This window comes from Mchenga conophoros, linkage group LG1 (assembly GCF_057382185.1).
Source record: "Mchenga conophoros isolate Kocher_MC1m ecotype Shallow Benthic linkage group LG1, M_conophoros_male_GT1.1, whole genome shotgun sequence".
In the NCBI taxonomy this organism is placed as follows: domain Eukaryota; kingdom Metazoa; phylum Chordata; class Actinopteri; order Cichliformes; family Cichlidae; genus Mchenga; species Mchenga conophoros.
In genome coordinates this window covers 10,262,712-10,285,388 of record NC_140526.1, presented here as the reverse complement: position 1 = coordinate 10,285,388, position 22,677 = coordinate 10,262,712, and the positions used below count along the sequence as shown (strand labels likewise).

Below are 22,677 nucleotides of genomic sequence, written 5' to 3'. Positions count from 1 at the left end.
ATCTATCTATCTATCTATCTATCTATCTATCTATCTATCTATCTATCTATCTATATATATATATATATATATATATATATATATGAATGATTATTATTTTATTTTTTTACTTAGAGTACAGAAATTATCACATAAATTATCATCCACATTACAGACAATGACTTTTAAGGTGTATTATTCGCAAATGTTTAAATTAAACTTTAAACATTAAACATCAAACATTTTCTTCACATTGCAGTATTTGTCTTTTTTGAATTCAAGTCACCATAAATAGAAGACTGTAATATTTGTGCTGGTGGAACTGCTCTCTTCTGGGGTTTTTCGGATGTCATTATTCTCTAGATTTTTTATTTTTTTAGATTTATTTATTTGTGGATTTATTTATTATTATTATTATTTCAAACATCCAAGTCCCCATTGAATTCGAGGCCTGTGTGTTAAAGGGCACGCTGTCTATCACGTGACGAAGTCACCAGCAAATCACCTGCTAAGATTTGTTTCCTTATGAACCAATAAGGACGCGTTGTACAGCAGCAAAACGCCCTTCATTTGTTAGATTGATCTCCGGTTTCTCTGTTTGTCAAATTATTTAGCTAACCTACGTTAGCCAGCTAGCTGGAATGGTAACCAAAGGAATGGTGAGCAGCTGTGCACTTTCCTTCGAAAATTAAGGTGGAACACGCCTTAACATTTATTAATATTTAAAGGGGCGTTTATACAGTTCAAGCAAATACGGTGAGTTTAATTAATAAGCTCTCTTAAGTGCAAGATCCACAGTTAAAGACTGGTTTTGTTAGCAACGTCAAATGTAACCTTAAACCTGAAGCTGACGTTAGGTAAGTCAAGTAAAACAAATGAGACTGTGTAAATCTGGTAAAATTAACTCGTCGTATGCTTTGACCGCTTATGTTGCCAAAATTCCAGCTGTCAAGTAGAAATATGTTACGTTCAGCTGCAACACCCTGGTCCATAACATTTGCTAACGTAGCACTGTAATCTCAGATTGTGGTGAATGACACTATCGCTCATGCTTGTACTAGAAATAACGAGACTTTAACAATACATTTGGTTAAAATCAGAACATTAGTTTAAAATTTGTTACGGCTCCGACAAACAACGTTAGACACACAAGCTTTAAAACTTCTTCAATGAAACAGCTAGGTTAGCACGAAGCTAAGCTAGCCGAAACAACCCGTCCTAGTGTTAACTTTGTGGTGGCAAGTAGCTATGCTAGCTAAATTTGCATGGGATGCTTGATTAGTATTATTGTTGTTGTTATTATTATTATTATTTATTTTTTTTCGAGATGCGTGTTTAGGTTGTGTGTGTTTGACTTCAACTATAGCATTTATTTCCTGTTTCCACCAAGGCAGCGAATGGCCCGGAGACTACTTGTCGTGGGACCTTCATAAAAAGAGGGACATCAGTCTGAACCTCTGAACGAGTGATGAACTTAAACCCCTTCTGGAGCATGTCTACCAATACAAGTCGTAAGGTAAACGTTGTGGAGGTTTTTTGTTTGTTTGTTTTAAGCTGTAAACATACTGTAAACATTGCCATTCCCATTCGGTATTTTTTGTGGAAAAAATGGCAAACTTGATATTGATACAACACTTTAGTGTCCAGAAGCTTGCCCTTAGGTGCCTTTCAGATATGTACAAGCCTGTGGAAACCTCTCTCTAAAATGTGCTGCACATGATAGTCATGAGCTTTGCAAAGGAGATTTTTGATGACTTAACAGTGCAGTAAGTTTTGTTTGTTTTAACTAAAATCTTCACATATAAAATGTTTTGACTGCCTATTAAACCTGGAGTATAGTAGAGCTTACTATGGGTTACAAAGGTTGTATTTCTGCTGATTGCACTTCCTAAGATTAAAATAAATAAATAAATAAATAAAACCTGTACTTGTCTGCCAAAACTTGATTTCGATAGTCCTAATAATTTAACATTTGAGGGGACAAACATCAAACTGAGAAAATGTATAGCTTTGTCTTTTCTCAGCCTTGATTCCCGCACCTGTTCCCACTTGGATTCATATTGTTAAGCTTGTTAACAAATCTTGTTAAACTGGAAAACTTTCATACTCGACCTAAGGGTGTGGTTTTTCCACTCATTTTGGGGGAAATATGCTTATATTGTGTGAAGTTTAACTATAACCATATGATTTAAAACTACATTATAACAAAGTCTCCACTCTTTCTGTGTTGTGGTGTTTGGTGAAGTTTGCTACTGCTTGACTAAATTTCCACCAGCACCCACAGTGGTGGGGAGGGGATTTAGGAGGGACGAAAACGGTGTGAGTGACCTTGTTTGTCTCATTGAAGGTACATTTTAACACATTCTACAGTCAAGGGTTGTTTTTTTGTTGTTGTCGTTGTTGTTGTTGTTGTTGTTGTTGGGTTGGGTTTTTTTTTGTTTTTTTTAAAGTGATTTTTTTTAAGTGCAATATTTATTGCAAGCATTTCTTGCACTGTTTCTTATGGCTTCCTGATGTATCCTGCCATTCAAAACAGCATTCTTCTGTTTTGTGTTCAGAGTGCACTGTGACACTTTACCGCAACTCCTCCTATCATCCTTGCGTCATCAGTAAGATGGCGTTACAGCTAGGCATGAAAACGCTTGCTCTTGTCTAGACATGGCTCCCTGACGAGCTACAAACCAGATGGGCAGTGTAACTTGAGAGGTCACTCACAGCACATGGTCACTACCCTGTGCCATCGGATTACTCCTTAGGTCTACCGTTTGAGCATTTATATACACTATCTAAATTTGACTGAGGGGGTTCCTTCTGATTTTTTTTCCCCTCCCACATAGCATGGGCTTTAATGTTTGATGTGTTAAGATCCCTGTCATGTTTTCAATCCTGAACAGCCGAGATCTGACAACGAGGAACAAAGCGGGCATGGGGAGCAGAGGGCCAGTCCAGCCCGGATGCCCTTCGGCAGAAAGCAGCTTCCGCCGATTCCTAAGAATGCAGCCCCTATTACCAAGCCTTCCCCAATGGGTACCCCAATCCAGTCTGCCAATGGCACGCATGCCTCTTATGGCCCTTTTTACTTGGAGTACTCTCTGCTGGCTGAGTTGTACGTATTGGTCCAGTATCAGAATTTAAATTTCAGTTTGTTGTTAATTTCTTGGCATGCTCCAATATGCTGGTAGCCCTTGTTTTTAAAATACCCACTGTATACATTTTGTATTAAACTAGTTTCACAGTATCATTTAAATTGTTTTTATTTGGTTTCCCTTCTGATTTTTCTTGTGACCTGCAGCACATTAGTGATAAAGCAGAAGCTCCCTGGAATTTATGTCCAGCCATCCTACAAGTCTGCACTAAGTAAGGATTCCACTTTTAAAAGTTCATGCAATTAATCACTTTTTATATATCAGGGGAAAGACAAAAAAAGTGATAAGTGATTCTAAAATGGCATCTCTCACTGTCTAGTGTGGTTTGGTGTCATATTCATCAGACATGGCTTGTACCAGGATGGTGTCTTCAAGTTCACTGTGTATATTCCAGACAATTATCCAGATGGGGAGTGTCCTGTAAGTATTAAAAAAATGTTCTTGTTTGATATTTTGCCCCTTACCAAAAAGTGAGATTGCATGATTTAGCTAAAAAGAGTAAACATTGGAAAATGCAAGATGTATGTCATTATAAATAAGAAGTAGCAGCATAAATGATGTATACATAAACTGTCATAAAATATGGTTTAAGAAAAAATGGTGCAAACAATTTGTTTCAGAAATTAGTATTTGACATACCAGTCTTCCATCCACTTGTTGACCCTGTGTCTGGAGAGCTTGATGTCAGAAGAGCTTTTACCAAATGGAGGTAGGTTTATCATTTTTCTGCTTATGTACTTTGCTTTGTTACTTTTCTCGAATTATATTTTGAAGTGGAAGGAATTGGGGGGGAAGGTTGGAAAAACTTGAGCAACTAAATGAATCACCAAGCTCAGTGTGGGCTGCTGCTGTAGGCTTCAAGGTTCAACAGAGGTGCTCTTTTTCATACCTTGGTTGTAACAAATGCTTATTTGAGTAACTGTTACTTTTCTATCACCTGGAAGGAAACTGGCCGCCGCTGGCTTCTGGTGCCTACAAGGCATTTTCAGCAGAGAACTGCCACTTGCTGATGTTTTCTATTTTTAGACTGTGTTTTAAACCCAGTAGATCAGCATTTTCTTAAACAAACAGACTAGTTTGTCTGGTGCCCACACCCATGCTACCACCCAGTCATTCAAAGTCATTTAAATCACTTTTCTTTCCCATTCTTATGTTTGGTTTGAAATTCAGCACGTCACCAGGTTTACATGCCTGACTGATTTACTGTCATGCGATTGCCTGAGATATTTGCTGTAACATACAGTTGAACAGGTGTAAAATATGAGAGAGAGAGAGATATGCACCAGGAAACGTGATTCTGAAAAGTAACACAAATCCAAAAACTGTATGCCATGACTAGCTGTGCTTCTCGACGTTATCAAAAACTGAACTACGCACAAGGCAGTAAAAACAAGTTTATTATGCTATTCAGCAAGGACTGACAGTGGCATGGACTGTAGTACAAGTTTTGCATTTAAAGGCATCTTGGCACTCCCCCATGATGCAGATGTAGCTAACAGCTCTGTTTGTTAACAGAGGAAAACTCATCTGTTCCTGAAGCAGAGTTAACTTACAAATTACCTGCTTGCTAGCAAGTTTTCTTCAACAAACTTAGTATTTCTCTCTGCTGCACTGGAATCATCTTAGTGACACCAACTAATTCATAAAGTAATATTATATGTGCTTTATGCTGCAATATAAAGCACCTTGGGGCGACAGTAATTTTTTATTTTATTTTTTATTTTTTTGGCTTTCTATATACGATATGTAACTGAATTAAAATAAATCAAACATTTACTGACTTCATCCACCTGTGTGTGTGTAGACGGAATCACAACCACATCTGGCAAGTCCTGATGTATGCACGTACAGTTTTTTACAAGATTAACACCACAGACCCACTCAACCCAGAGGCTGCTGTACTGTGAGTTTAACATTCTTGGTTTTTGCCTTTTTTTTTTTCCCCTTAATGGAACTTGTTGTGTGTGTATATTTTATTTTTCCTCTGAAAATGTTAAAAAAAAAAAAAATCTTGTTAGTCATTTATAGAAAAACATAATTAAAATCTCGACTAAGAAACTGGTCTTTTAGCACTCGGTGCAAAGTGATGTTTCTAGCTAAATAAGTTTGACACTTGCTTTTTTTTTTTTTTCTTTCTTTTTCCCCAGCTACGAGAAGGATGTGCAGTTGTTCAAAAGCAAAGTGGTAGATAGTGTGAAACTATGCAACAGTCATCTTTTTGATCAGCCAAAGATCGATGATCCCTACGCAATAAGGTTGGTCAACTGTCCATTTCACATTCTAGTGCTGACCACAATAAGGAAAAAAGTGTGTGTGTTTGTTAAAACTCTAAAGAGGGAAAAAATTATCTTGTGTTCGGTTCTCCACTTTGATCCATTGGTTTCAGTTTTTCCCCATGGAACCCAGCTGTACATGAAGAAGCAAAAGACAGGATGTTCACATACAAGGTAAGTTTTGCTAAATTAAAACTTTGCACTTTCGAAGCAGGAGAGAGTTTAATCTGCATATTTTATCTGGTGATTCTTATTATGCAGCTTTTAATTTGTTGTTGTTGCCCTAGAGACGACCTGAGGATCACCACAAGGCATCTCAGGCATCGGGTTTGTCTTGGGTAAAGCCTGGCTCGACACAGCCCTTCAGCAAAGAAGACAATCCTCCCCAGAGCTGAATCTGCAATGTCAAGATAGTGGCCACTAGAGGGAGTCAGAAGCATCAGATTCCATGCCACAGGCTTGCATCAGCCATCTGTGTGAAAGTAGAACCTTGGTAGTTGGCAACTTTATATTAGCTCTTCACATTTATTGCTTGGCTTTAAAAGCTTTTTTTTAGGCCTCAAAGAGTTTTAGAAAAAGGAAACCAAGTTTGTATCATATTTAAATCAACAATGACAAATGGATGCGTCAACATCCTTTAGGGTAAGATGCAATCAAAGTACATTCTCATTTTCATTTTCTTATCCATTCACATATTTAGTTACGTTATGACATACAGCTGCAAAAGGCTGTGGACGATGTGAGTGAAATTATTTTCATTCTTATTGTAAGTACAGTGGATTGCATATCAATACCACTTGTTCAATTTGGCTCAGGACTGTTTATTTGTAAGACTCGGAATGTTTAATCACAGCTGTGTTGGTGGGGAAAAAAAACCCCTGTCACATCCTCCTCTATTACCAAGTTAGGTTGACATTTGCTTTATATTTGTGTTTTATTGGACAATGAGTTATTTTTTATTTCCACTGTGTAAACGGTTGTCTTACTTTGCAGCAGAGTTGGCAAATATGGTTTTAAATAAGATTCTAAGTAAGTAAGCTTATGTATTTTGCCAGATTTGAAATAATTTTGAATGTTTTATATATATATCATTGGTTATTAAAGGTTTGATGTGTAAATAATGGATTCTATGCTGAGGTTTAAGAGAAATCTGCATTGGTGCTCTGTAAGAGAATGTCTTTTTTTTTTTTTTCCTTTTTTTTTTGTAGATAATTGTAAATTACTCCCAAATAAATGACGTTACTCTAGAATTACAGAAGTCTGGAAGACAAACGCCTTTATTTTGATAAAGTTTAGTTATTTAGGACACTCTGAACAGCAAAATAGGATGGTAATAAACTGGGGTGCTTCATATTCTTTAGTTACAGGCCAGTGTCAGTTCAAACTTGAAGTCTTCAAGCAGAGGAATTTGGCTTGATTGCTGTATTTGGAAATACTGTAGGAAAATAGATTTAAAATCAGTATAAATTCAATAAAGAAATGAGCACAGCAGGTATGTTGGCCAAAGTTGTTTGAGCTGCTGTAAGAGGGAAAGTTGTAACAATAATTGTAATTTACATGATGCCATTTGGGCTCTTCAGAAGTTCAGATGTGTTGATGCGTGAACCATTTGTTCTTGACTGCTTAGGTTTGAAATTGAAACGGTATTCTTTGAAATCAATAAAAGGATTTTTAAAAGCTATGTATGTTTATGTATTTTTTTTCAAGTGTTTGTTTTGAACTAATGAAAACCTGATTACAAGAAACGTATTTCAAACATAATTACTCAATACAGTTACTGATACAAAGTGGCGATTTCTGTTATACTAGAAATGATTCTATCAAAGAAAACTACGTTCAAATTTGAAGTTACTTATTTTAGCGAAGTATTTCCCTCTGGCAACAGATGGCGTTATGTACCCACAGCTGAAAGCATCTCCGGCTCTGTCACGTTCGCACTGAGGACAGACTAGGGTACATGTGCGAATATAAAACCTCTCCGGATTGGCTCCGGTTTAGACGCGGCCATCTTATGCACTCTGTCAACACAGCAACTTTACAAACGATGACATGATTTAATCAGCAACGCCCTGGCGCCACCGTCCTCAAAGTAGTCACAGTTGGTGAACCGGTTTTTAATTTAACATGGAAATTAGTGATTTTGGCAAATTGTCAGCGGTCCAATCACAGAGAGGGTTACTAATATGCAAATGTGGCGTTATCACAGTCACGTCAGCAGCAGCAGCAGAGCCGCTGTGCCGTGGTCGCCAGCAGGAGTACAACTAACAACACAGTAACAACTTCGCTAATACCACTCTGTCTTCATTGGCGTCTGGAGCTGCGCTTTGTGGTTCTTTCAGGTAAGAAACTGCGCTAATTACGTTGACTTTTCTGAGACGCGTTTGGACTTGTGGGCTTCTGTTTCATACAGTCAAGTAGCTGTCAAATTTCGGACAGTGAGTCAATGAGGGTCGCCTCAGCTGTCTGATGACACACCGCCTAGCTGGCTGTGTATCTTCCCTGTAGAAGCAAGGGTGTTCAGGAGCCAAAAACTTGTTTGTTTTCTTTGAATTCGCATCGAAAGCAGCAAATATCATCGTACTTTTTCAGAGTTTGACGCCTACATGTAAATGCGCGTGTCTCCAAAGTACTCCTTGGTGGGTTCTTCTTGGTCATGGTGGTCCTGAACTGACAGCGACCAGCCGGGCTCAAAGCAGCATGGCACTTGAATGTGGACGCCGATGTACTTAACAGTGCCAATACTTCGACAGGTTATTTGAAATGAAAACGAAAGTCAGGCGAGGATAAAGTAGTTGGCTGTTATCACGGTCACAATCATTGACGACCTCTCCATCCATCTCCGGCCCCCTCCCCCTCCCTATCTTCTTCTGTGAGCAGCGTCACGACACCTTTTGAATCCTTAGGTTATACGGTTCGAGTGCACGTGCGCACCTCGACAAACAGTTTTATATCTAAAACTCAAATGTTCCACGTGCGTTCATTTTCTTTCCGCTCGCCGAGCAGTTGCGCTTAAAGTAGCGCAACACATTGCCGCCTCGTCGGCTTATCAACCACCGCGCTCGCAGAGGCTGTAGCCATTTCTGAGGGAAGATGAAGAGGATGATATTAACTCAAGAGGTGAGCTCGGTGTCTTGCTTAAACATGGTCGCTTAAGGGCTTTGAAAACACCACAGAGGTATAGCCATGTCGCCAACTGAGACACTTTACCAATAACAACCTTGGAAGTTTCCTAAAAGTGGACTGAAAAGCGTTCGTATACGCGCTTAGCTTTTGCTTCAACTTTCAGTTAAATTGATATTGTTTCAATTTTGTTAGTTTTACACGGACATCTCCCCAAATTTCAGGAGCAGTTTATAAACACAGTTCATGTTGATATTAGGCATGAGTTGCACGTGCCTGGATGGTGCTCACAACGTCACAATTATGAAGGAAACAGCTGGAAAGCATCAGAGGGGAGAGGGGACTGGTCTATGCCTCGGAGCCAGATGGGTGGCGTTTGAAGGTTAGCAGTTGCTTGGTTTAGCTATAGGGAACCTGCATATAGATAGGGATCTACAGAAACTTAAAACTGACAAGTAATTACATGGCAGTCACATGATTTCCCAATAAACATAATGATCACTAGAGAAAGCACTGGAGAGAGTCTTGAGCTTGAAGAACAGCCCAATGTGAAAACAGGAATTGCTTCATGCCTGTGTGAATTGACTTTTGCAGGGACCTGGTGGTTAGTGGGGAGAGTGGTAATGTGCATGACAATGAGTCTTAAAAGGAAATGTAGTGATAGTACAGTAAAGTAGATTTCCTTTCTCTGTATGTTTAATTTAAGATTTAAATATTGCTTTCAAAATGCAAAGCAGTGGCATGAGGTGGTGAGAATGTTATGAATTGTTTGTTAATATATGAGATTACACATTTCTCAGGTTTGATGTTAGTAACGTTATAAAGTCACTATAAAACTCGTAATGTAGCAAGTGGAACTGTTTAACTCTGAGAGTTCATGTAGACATTTCTGTTGCTATGGGCCAAGCAGGCCACCTATGCTGGTTCACCTTAAGGTGAACTTAACTTGCATACAGAGAAGTTGGCTGTTAGAATCACTTAGTCAAAAGGATTTTTTAGGTGGGCTTTTCTTATAGCCATCACAAAACTGCAGCAGCAGCTGGATAACTGCCAGTTAAACAAGAAAAATCAAACTTATGACTTTATCTTTTTTAGGAATCATTTTTAAGTTTATTAGCTTGTGCACATTGCTCTGTTGTTGTTGTTTTTTGCATAATATTATCCATATTAGGCTGGTGTCTCTGATAACAAATCACACAGTCAGTAGTTGAGAGCACCATAATTTTTTTTATGCTGGTAGAATGTTATGTTAAACCATTTACTAGCATGGCTATTATTTTAAATATATGCTGTGATAAAGAAAAAGATGCCAGACAAAAATATGGGACAAATGTCTGTGTTCATTTGTGTGCCTGTGTGCATGTTAAGTCAGCATAATAACTGACCTCGGTAGGCTTCTGTCATCTTCCGCTGGTCTGTGGTTGCAGAACACGCACATGCGCATGCTTAAAGGGCCTCCTTTGCCTCTGTCCTTAGCTGTTGAAATTCTATCAGCTGTCTGCACCTCCCACACATTCTGCAGTAGCAGGGCAGGCAGCTTCATTGGTTGTGAAGGTAGGGGGTTGAGGCGCATTTGTGCGTATGTGTGTATTTGAAAAGGGTGGGGGTACAGGAAGAGGCACCTGCTGGTGGCTGGCGGTTGGTTTGCACCAGCTGCTTTGCTGCACACATGAAAGGCAATGCTGACAGATAACTGACAGTACCAAGTTTCTCCAGAACCATGACATAGCCTTCACTTGGATAAGTGCTTTTATATGTCAGATTGATAGAGTCATGCAGTTTTACTGCTCTCAAAGAATGCATCATTGATGATGAAGTGGATGACAAAGTTCAATATGGTGGACAAAAATATACTTGATAAACTGTTGTGTCATCTTTTAACTGGAAATTATTTGTGCATGTGTTTAAAGGTTGATTATGCTAATAAGTTTTTTTTTTTACCAAATGAAATCTGATGTAGGCCATAGATTACCAGCTGAAACTTTATCATCTGATATAAGTATTATAATTTATATTTTTTTCTCTTCATTTTAGGGCATGAAAACTATATAGTCGGCATGCTGTAGCTCTAAAGAGAGGCATTTGGGGACCAGTTTGGATCCATTGGTGTTCCAGAGGTTCCAGTCATCCTCCAGCCTCCACCATGGACTTCTTTAATGACCCTAGCCTCTTTGGTGGAGGTTTGGAAGGGCTGGATGACGATGGCTTCGCTTCAGCACCATCACTCGTGGATGAGCTAAATCTTACTGCTGACTTTGAACCACTCCAAGTGGAGCCTCTTGGCCCTGGGAAGCATCAAGACATGATGCCACCAGCTTCTACCCAACAAGCTATGCCTAGTTACAGCCAGTCAATGGGTCATTACATTGACATTAAGGCCAATGTGGCTCAGGCATTTTCTGGTTCTCAGGGCATAAGTGAAGGCATGATTACAGAGCAACATGGCTCATACCATAATGCTCCCATGAGTCAAGTTCCTCAATCCAATGGGCTCTTCTGTAACAGTGGCAGTCCGATGTGGGGTAACCAAGACCAGAATGGGAACATGTACCAGGCCTTACCTCAACAGCAGCTTTGTCATCAACAGCAACAACTACAAAGCCAGCAACTTCATGGCAGACATCAAACACAGCACCATCCCTGTTATCAGCAAGAGGAGCAGCAGCACAGAATGCGACAGCAGCAGCTGCAACAACAGCAAAGTCATCAGCAACAGCTGTTAAACCAGCACCAACAAATTAACACACAGACTGTGTCCCTGCAGCAGCAGCATCACAATTTCCCGTTTCACCAGGGAGGCCAGTCCAGCAGCCAACAGCAAATTCACCACACTCAGCAGCAGGTTCAGCGCCAACTAACTGTGAGAGAGCAGCAGTTCCACTCAAGAGCTCTTCCAAGTAAGCATTATTTGGAAAGTCAGAATGCTTCTATGACTGCAACTTGCTTGCAAACACAGCCACAGCAAGGTAACTACCAGTTGGTCAGGGAATGTCAAGCTTTCCCTGGAACAGGACTGGAAGAATCTAACCTGTCCTTTCCCATGCACTCATCATCTATGGTTCATTCCCTGCCCATATGCTCTGTCAGTTCTGCCAGAGCTTATCAACCAACTCAGTACCCTACTTATCCTGGGGAGCCAGAATTACCCAGTCTCAATGAGCAATCTTTGTCCTCAGCCTCGGTGTCTAGGCCCAGCAACACCACTGCACCACTCACTTCTACAATACCCGAACTTACAGGGACACCATGCCAGTTTTCATCCACTGCACATTTGAGTCAGCAGCACACTAGGACCCCAATTAGCCAGGCAGAGGAATGTCCTTTCCGTGCTATACGTTGCTCCAGAGAAACCCAAGGAAACTGCAAGTCATCTGAGCTGTTTGGTGAATCTATGCGACCCTACCCCAACATCACCACCCACCTGCCTTCTGAGCAGCCTCAGAGTTGTAGGGTTATCAACACTAATGGATACCAAGCTTTGGGAGACAGCCTTTTACCATCAGCAGCTCATGATGAAGACTTGGATGGCCTGGAGCCTCCTGACCTCCTGCCTGACCTACTGCCCCAGCTTGAGCATGTTTTTAAGCAAGAGGACAAATCTAACTGTGGCTGGACTGATACTACTCAGGAGATTGGAATTGAGTACAGGAAACCATCACCCATTGAGTACAGTGAAGATAAGGTAACACATTTCATCCTTTTTGTTCCTAAAGCATTTGTTTAAAGGCACTGCACTGATCTTTATATATAACCATACACCTCATACTTAACACCCATTTCTAAGTTATAGTCAGTGACAAGAATGAAAATGAATAAGCTGAATGAAATGAAACAGTGATGTGTTGAATTTCACAATTTTAAATATTTTTTTTCTTTAATAATGGAGAAATATTTTCTTCTTTCCATATTATGGCACAGAATTCGGCCACTCATATAATGCTTAGCTATCTCAGGTAGAACATGTGCTTGCCTAGTAGAAAACCTGCAATCAGCAGTGGAAAGGGGAAGGTGTATCTTGGGCAGTCTGAAAGCTATCTGAAAATGATAATGGTCAGTCCAACCTGGCCTGTCTGTCTGGGCAGTGCACTGACAGCAGCTCAGGCCTGATTAGGCTAAGAGTGGCAGGAGAGTCTTCAGGACTTAGCTGTAAGCATACTTAGGGCTATATCAAGATGTGGGTCAGGGCAAGCCAGAAGCACTTGCACACTGCCTCGCTGGAGTGTGGGGGAGGTTGCACGCTGTTGTGGTAGCTGCCACAGTTTCTGTGTGTGTCTGTGCGTGAGTGCGTGTGCACGTGTGAGAGAGTGAGCGGTAGGAAAAGAGCACGGTGAAGGAGAGTGGTTAGCACTTCAGAGCGGGGGAGGGGGTTTGAGAGATGGAGAGGGCAGCAGCTCATGGAAAAAGGAGAGCTTAGGAAAGAAAGGGAGGGAAAGAGACAGAGAGGAAGAGCATGACAGAGAGAAGAGAAGCGGAGGGGGAGGTTGGGTGAATGCATTAGCTGGCTGTAACAGGCTTCAGGCGGTTCCTGGACCTCAGATGGCTTGTAACTTAGCAGCATCCATGCACTACCATCGCCCATGAGTGACACATGACCACCAGCTAAAGTCACAGACCTTTCATCATGCTCTGCACACTTTATGTGCATATGTAGATAGAAACATATTTTTGTGTTTTCTTTTGAGAACATTTGTGTTAGATTTCAGAATTTTTGTTACTAAAACAATGAAAATTATTTTTTTAAGCCACGCTTTATATATAGGCACTTTTTTAAAACCATAAAAGCACTTGTGTTTCCTATGGCCCTCTACTGACAAAACATCTCATAACCACTAACCGTACAGAAGTGTTGTTTGGCAATATTGTACCAACCTCACCTTTGTCTGTATCTGCACTTACCCTAGTGTAGTAAACACTTATATTACTACAATTTTATAGTATGTGTTTGAGTGACTCATTTAAATCTCTGTAAACAGGGACCTCTTACTAGCAGCAGGTCCATTATGTCTCCCCAATTTTAAAAGCAAATATATGCCCCAGAGCCAAAACAAAACTTGTGTTTTGAGTAGCTCATCTATACCCCAGCATTCAGCAGGTGATAACAAAACTGGTGCTGCGCCTAAACCAGAGCTCATCCACACAGGCCATTTGCTCATCTGCAAAGGTCCTTGATTGAAATGGGGCCATGAACCACAGCCATATGAACAAGCCTCTCCCTGTCTGTGTCAACATCCAGCCCTGTGTTGATGCTTACAGGCTGACTGTGCTATTCATGTGCACTGATGTGTGAAGAGCCTGCTGATAGTGTGTTTGCTGAACAGGCAAGGCATCAGGGGATAGCGGCCCACTCTTCACTCCCCCACAGTGAATGTGGCTAATTAGGATTTCCAATGTTTGTAATGGTCAGCTACAGATGTAATGACTCGCCAGGGTTAAGATTTAAGACTTATCACAGGTTTCAATATTCTGTACTTTTACATAATTAAATATTTAGAAAATGTCAAAGTTCGGTTGAAATAAATTTAAAAATAAACAACAGACCTTCTTGCAATGGAACCAAATCAAATATCATGTCTGTCAGCATACTGACATTAAATCAGTGAGATAGCTTTGGTTATCCTCTTTCGCTTAGTGGAAGGGCAGCCCATGATCCCAGCTGTCATAGGGCAAGAGGCTGGGTACACCCTACCTGGTAGCAATTTCTGCATTATTACATAAGCAAAGGTTGAACCACACCCATTTTGGTTTTTGCTACATACCTGTTACGTTTCTGGACTTGGTTTTGAACGACTGTAGTGTTGACAAAAATCAGTCCTCAAACATAAACGGTTGCCAGATGTACTCAAGACAACATTGGAATAGTTCCTGCTATTCCAGAAGCAATAGTACCACATTTTGTCACAGTGACAGAAAATTATACCACAGCAGTATTTCAGCTACTACTAGATATGTGTAGAACTCTTGCTTTATTTCCATGAATCAATTTGGCAACATGTATTCCATGCTAGTGGGCTGATTCTCATGATTCGCATTTCTTTGGTCATTTGGTAATTGTTTAGTTTGTTCCTTAAACATGGGTAAACTAAAAAGTACCTTTCTTCTGGTCATTTCATCTCTACACTAAGTTGCAAATTTGAGTAAATAATCAATTAGATCATACTACATTATTATTTATTTTTTTAGGCGTGGGAAAATTCTGAGGGTTCATCTCTAATTCTCAGCATCTTGATCCAGTAGTAAAAGCAATAATGAAACTAGAGCTAGTGATGACTGGGGATTTTACAGTACTAGAAATTTAGTAGTTGGTACCAATACCAATAGAACTAAAAGATTCACAATGCCAAATTCAGTTGTACTTAAACACAAAGTCCTTTGTTTGCTTGGGGGTGGCTGGAGCCTATCTCAGCTACCATAGGGCGAGAGGCAGAGTACACCCTGGTCAGGTTGTACACAGAGAAACAGAGAACCATTCACACTCATAGTCAGACCTATCTGCAATTAACTTAACCCAACTAATTGCATGTCTTTGGACTGTGAGAGGAACCCTGAGAGAACCCACACAAGCACAGGGGAGAACATGCAAACTGTGTGGTCCTTTACGCTGTGAGGCAGCAGTGCTAACCACTAGGGGTGGGTTTTGATAATCGATTTATCGATTAAAATCGATTCTGGCTTGGATAACGTGATATCGATTCATTAAAATCGTGAATCGATTTTGTAATATAAATTTATTTTGCCCGAAAAGCCAGAATTTCAGGTTAAACCTCATAAAATTTCAACAACCACCAAACAGCTAAAACAGTAAATGAGAGCAGGTACACGGATTCTGCACAAAGATGTAAACACAAAGCGTAGATCCGCCGACGGATCAGAAGCAGTGAGATGTCGCCTTTCTCACCCGACGGCACGGACACGGTCGGGGCTGAAAGCCAACAGCTCACTGATTCTGATGTTTCAGCGGGTCCACGCTTTGTGCTTATGCCCTTTTTGCGCTGATTCTGAAGCTTTATCTCTCTCCAAACAATATTGACCAAACCGGCAACAAAAGACGATCCAAACTACACTTCACATAAACATTGTCTTGAATTCGCTCAGACTTTTGCTGTTTTGCTTTCACTACGATAAAACGCTTAGTCGTGTCTCTAATAAAACCTCTGTAACTTCAGAGGTAATGTTCATATGTTGATTAATGGTTTTCTTTCGTTTTTGATCGACTGCAGAATAATTTTATAAAATCCCAGGCCAGGAAAATCACCTTGGTGTTTTTCTGTGTTTTATCCTCAGTTACTTTGACACAAAGGCATCTGCTGTGATGCTTACACCTTTGATAAAGTCTTGCGAGTGTCAGCTTCCTTTTTATAGATACAAAAATATGTAAATGTACTGATCTGAATTATGATATTTCTGAACGTCTGAGGCAAAATTTCCCAGATTCAAATCGAATCGAATTGGATCGAATCGTGGATCGAATCGATTCGGGACCTTGTGAACCGGAATCGAATCGATTCTAGAAATCAGTGACGATACCCAGCCCTACTAACCACCACCTTACTGTGCTGTTCTGGCCTACTACTGTTAGTTATATTATGTTAGCATAGGCATTTAATTTTAGCCATTGAAAAATATTTTAGTATCTGGAGTAAAGCTGGTTTCAGAATATCAGTCTCAGCTGTCTTAAACAAAATAGTAACAAGCATTTCAGGATAAAATTAGAGAGGTAATACTGTGGATGTCGTTACCGTGAATTGAAACTTTGAAGAAATCTGGAGGCTTGTCTTCACTAAATTGGAAGTATTTCGTCCCTTTGTTCAAAAACTGAAAGAGCATCGTTTGGATATTGGCTTTTGTGAATCAATTAAATCAATGTCTTGGTCCACCAACTCAACCCACCCTACTCTAAACACAAAGTGCTTCTATAGCTGAATCTTCCCTTGTCATCAGTGATTCAGAACAGAGCTATTGTGACCACTACACTACTCACTATTTTTCATATGTTGTGCCATTTCTAGTTTTGCCTTTGCTTCTTTCTTCTTCAATAGGTAAGGCTAGACTAGAATACTTGTAGCCATGTGCCTCCCCCTGCAGTTCTGGAAGAGTAGCCACCTCAGTCAGTACACTGCTTACAATGCCAAAAAAAAACCAAGTACCATCACGTTTTCAGGATTTTGATATTAAATTGTGTTGTAAGGATCGGTCTTCTGACATCCCTAGTGCTGTCAGGAAATTGTATTGAGTAATACAAAGAGAAGACTGCAATGAATACTCATTTTATATTCATCCACCATGCAGTCACACTGGCCACTGAAATTTGAATTGATTTGATAAAGGCATGTTTGAAATAATGACATTTATCCAGTGTCATAGGTTGTTGAATGTTTGGTGTCTATGTTGGCAGTGTACCCAGTAAAGCAAAATGAAAGTCTGCTAAATACACACACATATCACTTTGTTTATTTTTTGCAAGTCATATTGACTTAGGCTTTTTTGCAGGAAAGACTTAAGGGTATGGTAATCCTTTAGAGCTACAAATTGAAAATTAATTGTTGGTTATATAGGTGGTGCAATGGTGCGTGTCATCTCACAGCAAGAAGGTCCTGGGTTTGAATTCACTGTGGCCTTTCCAACCCCGAGGACATGCTCTTGTTTTTGCTTTTTTTTCTTCTAACTTTATTTATCACTGTACAAAGAAACAGGGCAGCTGTGTCCTCAGAATTTTGAGATTCTAGTTGTGAAGGACAGATGATTTTAAAATCTCAACATTGATATCTCCTTAGATATATAAGTTATATGATTATCTTCACCCCCCCCCCCTTTTTTTTCTTCTTTTAAGAATATCAATATGTTGTCTAGCCCTGTTTTTAAATCAGCTATCGACTAAACTAGTTAGCAAGCTCAGCTAGAGCTTTTTAGCTTTACTTGAAAATGCTTCATTGTGTGTGTTGGTCAGCCAAGGCTTATACTACAAAACAAGTTCAGCCTACCCAGGATATCTTTCCATTATCTGGCCTTAAGAAGGTGGTTATCAACTTGAAAAGTCAACCTAAGGTTTCCAAATGCAACTACAAACACGTTCACATGAAAGGTGTAGAGTTGGCAGCATATGACCAGTCCCAAACAAGGACAGCTCTACATTATAGGTGTATATTAGCAGAGCGGCCAATTTTATAAAGGAAGATATGATGATTCTGTGATATTAGAAAAATATTAAGAAGGTAAATATATGTAATACAGGCTGCAAGCAGCATATTTGATGCAGACATAGGAGTAAATATGTGTAATAGGAAATGTTTGTATTAAAAGCACTATGTGAATATGTGAACCTTGTGTGCTTTAGTTAGTAAAACTAAAAAGTAACTAGTAATTGAAAAAAAGTATTTCTTTCTGATTTAAAATCAGAAAGAAAACTGGATAAAACATTGAGACTTGGGCATCCACTTCTGAGAAGATTGGCAAATTCCTTAAATACGAAATTTCTATGTTTCTGTAGTGGTTAATTCACCAGTATGTGTGCAAGCTCTTTTAACAAAATGCTATTTATCAAAATTAAATGTTTTAATACATATTGTTGCTATCCACTATTTTAAAATGGACTGTTTTATATAAAAGCAGGAAAAAGTGAAGCACAGTATTATTTTTTTTATTAAGATGCCAAATTACTGTTATTCACTTGCATACCCAAAAAGAAGAAATTGTTTTAGTGGTTGAATGTTGTACTTGACTAATTTCAGACGTCTCAGAGCAGTCCAGTGTGCTGGCTTAAATTTGGGTGGAAAAAACGAAAATTCATTTATTTGAAACTTCTGTTCCTAGTGTACTCAAACTGAAAGATATTTGCCAAACAAAAGGCTGAATACTGAATGTATTGCCTTTTGGTGTTGAGGACCCATTTCCATTCAAAACCAAAATATTTCTGGGCACTCAGCTCACTGACAGTCCATAAGGCCGATATGACATTACATTGCATATTTTGGTCTTACACATTTGATTGGGACTGGGATTTTGATGCTGCAAGTTTATAAAAAAAGAAATAAGACAACTACTTTTGCCATTAAGCCTCTCTTTCTTATGGAGTCATGTTTTTACCATGTGATGTTATTTCAGCTTCAGTTCATTTTATTCTGTTGTGGCAAATATAAGGCCCTATTTGTCATTGTTTTGGCACCTGGATGTGTGGAGTGCTAGCTTTGTTGTGTTAATGAATGGCTTTGTCATTTTTTCTTTGGCATGCTACTACACTCTACTGTTTGTAATTTTCATAACACTAGAGGCTACGGCTTTCATGCTGAATAGAAAAGAGAAGTGAGACTGATGAACACTGATTGCCCGGGTGGCTGTAGTCATTTGGGGGGGCCCCCAGCAGTGATACTGAGCAGGTACATCCCCGCTGGCTTTCTATATCGCTGGTGTATTGCTGCTTTCCCCTCTCTGCCCAGCCTTTTCCTCTGAGTTGTATTTCCAGTCATCAACTTTGAATATGCATGCTTGTAAAAAGGATTGCTGTTTCTGTGACAGGCTAGCTTGAGTACTTCCTGACCTCTCTGGGGTTTATGTAACTTCTAGCCACCCAAACTGGGCAAGCAATGCCATAATCAGTACTGAAACATGACACCATGCGTCACCCCGTTTGTCACCCCACAACCGACATGTGCCACACACACACACTTGTACTTGGAGAAACCTGTGCCCACATGGTGATAGCCTGTCTTATTCACACACTTTCCACTTTGTCTAATAACCTGCTCCAGTGTGACACGCAGAGCTTTGTATGTGTGCATTTCTTCTTCTGTCTGTCTTTCACTTTCTGTCTTGGTTGCTCACTCTACGAAGCATTCTGTCTGCTTCATCCGCTCTGATTGTCTTGTCTGTTTGGAGGCCTGCCAGATGAGGGCGGGGGATAACTGAGGGTCAGAGGTAGACAGGAAGTCAGGCGGCCTTTGCTGTGAGCGGAAGGGGAGGGTTCAGTGGGAGGAGGGGCTGAGAACTGAGAGGGAGGAGGGAGTTGTACTTGGATTGAGTGTGTCAGGAGCATGTGGGAACGCTGCCAGCCTCAACTGCACAGTAGGTCTGAATTTAAAGTATGCCCTTTTATGCTGCTTTTCTTTCCTTTCTACTCTCTTTTGCCTCCTTCTCCAGGGATTAAATGGCTTTGAATATTTTTGGGGGTGATGGGTGGGTGAGTGTTTGCCCAGCGGTCAAAATGTGAAGGGTTTTTTTTGTGTGTGTATGTGACTGGAATGTCTTTTTGGTTGTGACGCAACCTTCTTGAACTCACGCTAACCTTTGACTGGCAGAAAGGGCGGTTGGACTACCACAGTGTCTCTTGAGTATGAAAAGATTCAGTTCAAGGGGGACATCTTAAAAATCACTTGTAAATTATTTCAGTATAGGGTGCAACAGATGAAATAAGAAAAGACGCAGAGGAGTAATGACCCCTTTGTCCTTGTGTTTACACCTATACAATGAGTGAGAAAATTGAGAGGATAAAAGCAAACCCTTAATATGACTAAAAACTTAAGGAAAGTTATCTAAAGTGAATAAGACTGTCATTCTGTTCCAGTCTGTGGTTTTTGCACCACAGCTTGACTTTGACACACTAAATGTCAATTGTATTGTCCCGAGAGACGGCAGTTGGCTTAGTGATTTGTAACTTCAGCAAACAGGTTTGTGTCAGTAGGAAGTCATTAAATAGTTGCTATGGACGTTGTAAGTGGAGACTTTTATTGTGTGTTATGCTTGTGTGTGTGTTTTTTGTTTTTCATTTTTTTAACAACATTTGACTTACTCAGTTGACTGTTTACCTTAGCAGAAGAGGGTTGACTGTTGAAACCGGTATGTCATAATCAATCATTGCTCCCCGTTTTGTGAGTCAGGCTACAGTGTTGTCAGACAGGCTTTGCAAAGGTTAAAAAAATGACAAGAGTATTTTAGTCACCTTAATTTTGGGCCTTTAATGTGAAAATCTGACTTTTATTTGTGTCTGTAACGGTGGACCCAAGAAATACCAGCCGGAGCGACTTTGACAATGCAGAACTTTTTATTAAACTCGGGGTTTTTACGTGGACACATATACTCCCGCGCTCTCTTTCTCTGCTGTCACCTCCGTCTCCGTCTGTCACTGCCAACATATAAAGAGACACAATCACTGTCAGATCCCAGCACACCTGTTCACCCCGCCCCTGCGCCGCCCCGGGAGCTCACTGCGTCACCCCTCCTCTGCAGCTGGCCAAGGACCACACCCACGCCACAGTGTCTTTTTGGGTATATTTTTTTTATATTGATCATGCTGTAGCAAACCTACAAAATGTAATCCACATGGAGCCAGGGTTTTTCTTGCATATGACAAAAAATGTTGGTCACCATCAAAGAGGTGGTGGCCTTCCAAAGGAAAACAAAACAAAAAACAGCCATTAAAATTTCATTTCATCAAGCTTCAATTTAATTTTTGTTTTTTAAATATCCAGAAACAACAGGAAAATGCACAGAGATCTGTTAAGTAAGTTACCCCACACTTAACCATATTAGCCATGTGCCAGTCAAGTATTTGAACCAAATACTGATCTGATACTGATTTTAAAAAAGTGGATCGCATATTGGTGACAATGACACAATCCATCAGTTCAATCAAAGCTGTTCTCTTTTGTTCAGCAAAACTAGCAAACACCAGCCGTTTGGAGGTGTTTCACACCGGCTATATCAACAGCTGCTATTTGTACGTTTGCAGATGGTTTTTTTTTTTTTTTTTTTTTTTTGGGGAGGGGTTATCTTTTTTTTACCTAAACTGTGGTCAAAGCAAATGTTTTAGTAAATGACATCCTGTAGCGCTGTTTTCTGCCCATCTCCTAGCCCTGGACCTGTACAGGTCCTGGATGGAGGGAACATCAGCACCAATGATCCTCTCTGCAGACATGATTGTCCTTTCCAGTCTGGCCCTGTCCTGCTTTGTGGCTGAGCTGAACCAGACAGTGATTGACATGCATAGGACAGATTGGATGATGATAGTGTAGAACATGACCAGCAGCTTCAGTGGCAAGTTGAACTTCCTGAGTAGCTGCAGGAAGTACAACATCTGCTGGGCCTTCTTTCAGACAGAGTCTATATGTGAGGACCACTTCAGATTGCGGGGATCCACTTCCTGTCTGTATGCTGACACATCATATTTCTGGATCAGACCAATGACAGTGGTGTCCTTGATAAACTATAGGAGTTTCACATATGGTTCTCCTGAGGTGCACTCATTTGTCTAGAGAGAGAAGAGCAGCGGAGAGAACACATCTCTGGATGAGGCTGGTGCTAATGGTCTGGTGATCCACTGACAGGTGGAAGCTAGGTGAACTTCCAGTGCAATGTCCTTCTGGTGGCTTAACACAAGTCTTTCAAAGGACTTCACAGCCACAGATGTTAGCACGACAGGCCTGTAGTCATTTAATCCTCTGGTGGACTTTTTTGGCACAAGGATTTTTTTCTTGGGCCTGTTTTAACAAATGCAAACAGTTATGTGGACAATGCTATATCGCTATATAAAGTGCGGATGCAACTGAGTTAATCATACTTAGCTGCTTCATCAACACCCCAAGGCCCATTTTAAGTTACCACAAGGTCCAGTCATTCTTTGTTGTACTGTGAAAGCCACTGAAAATAATGGGTTTGAGAGAGCAGCACCTGCTGTTTGTGTGATGCATAACTATGTAGAGTTGGGACCGAGCAGAGCTGTAGTCTTGCATGCTCTATGCAGTTTCTCTCTTCCTGTTAGCCCCCAAAACCCCATTCCCTTAGACACAAAGAAAACAAAAAACCCCAACAATTGTTTGACCCCCTTAAAGCAATCACTTTGGAGAGAATGGGAAGGGAAAAACTCCCTTTTAACAGCAAGAAACCTCCGGCAGAACTTAGGCAGGGGCGACCATATGCTGCGGCTGGTTGGGATGAGGGGAGGAAGACAAGACGAGACACACTGTGAAAGAGAGCCAGAGATTAATAATAACTAATGATTAAATACAGAGTGGTGTATAAATACATAGTGAGTGAAAAAGAAACAATGCATCAGTTGGAGTCCCCAGTAGCCTAGACCTACTGCAGCGTAACTAAGGGAGGATCGAGAGTAATTTGATCCAGCCCTAACTTTTATCAAAAAGGAACGTTTTAAGCCTAATTTTAAAAGTAGA

General features: G+C 40.3%; 2 protein-coding genes across 8 annotated transcripts in view; both read left to right on the top strand.

Moving 5' to 3' along the window:
• Nucleotides 1-551: 551 nt before the first annotated feature.
• aktip (akt interacting protein) lies at nucleotides 552-7,079 on the top strand. Of its 4 annotated transcripts, none has more exons than XM_085253339.1 (10): nucleotides 552-836; nucleotides 1,370-1,495; nucleotides 2,874-3,085; nucleotides 3,272-3,336; nucleotides 3,445-3,545; nucleotides 3,746-3,834; nucleotides 4,930-5,028; nucleotides 5,273-5,380; nucleotides 5,512-5,572; nucleotides 5,686-7,079. In XM_085253339.1, exons 2-10 carry the CDS (start codon nucleotides 1,448-1,450, stop codon nucleotides 5,791-5,793), a joined length of 891 nt encoding a protein of 296 aa, XP_085109465.1. In that variant the 5' UTR covers nucleotides 552-836; nucleotides 1,370-1,447; the 3' UTR covers nucleotides 5,794-7,079. The 4 variants fall into 4 exon arrangements, with proteins under 4 accessions (XP_085109465.1, XP_085109378.1, XP_085109325.1 ...); XM_085253252.1 differs by having other exon boundaries at nucleotides 553-735; nucleotides 1,374-1,495; XM_085253199.1 differs by having other exon boundaries at nucleotides 553-735.
• Nucleotides 7,080-7,491: 412 nt separating this feature from the next.
• The window catches only part of chd9 (chromodomain helicase DNA binding protein 9), a 77,738-nt gene continuing 62,552 nt past the window's right edge, over nucleotides 7,492-22,677 (top strand). For 2 of the 4 annotated variants that reach the window (XM_085252847.1, XM_085252730.1), the window contains exons 1-2: nucleotides 7,492-7,737; nucleotides 10,553-12,200. In XM_085252847.1, coding sequence (XP_085108973.1) covers nucleotides 10,662-12,200 — 1,539 coding nt within the window. In that variant the 5' untranslated portion in view covers nucleotides 7,492-7,737; nucleotides 10,553-10,661. Of the gene's footprint in view, nucleotides 7,738-8,416; nucleotides 8,516-10,552; nucleotides 12,201-19,501; nucleotides 19,578-22,677 lie in introns of those variants that run through there. The other 2 variants (XM_085252793.1, XM_085253002.1) reach the window with 2 other exon arrangements.

Coding starts and splice junctions, on each gene's coding strand:
- aktip (XM_085253339.1), top strand. CDS start 1,448: ATGAACTTAAACCCCTTCTGGAGCATGTCTACCAATACAAGTCGTAAG. Junction 5,029..5,272: donor AACCCAGAGGCTGCTGTACT/GTGAGTTTAACA, acceptor CTTTTTCCCCAG/CTACGAGAAGGATGTGCAGT. Junction 5,381..5,511: donor GATGATCCCTACGCAATAAG/GTTGGTCAACTG, acceptor CATTGGTTTCAG/TTTTTCCCCATGGAACCCAG.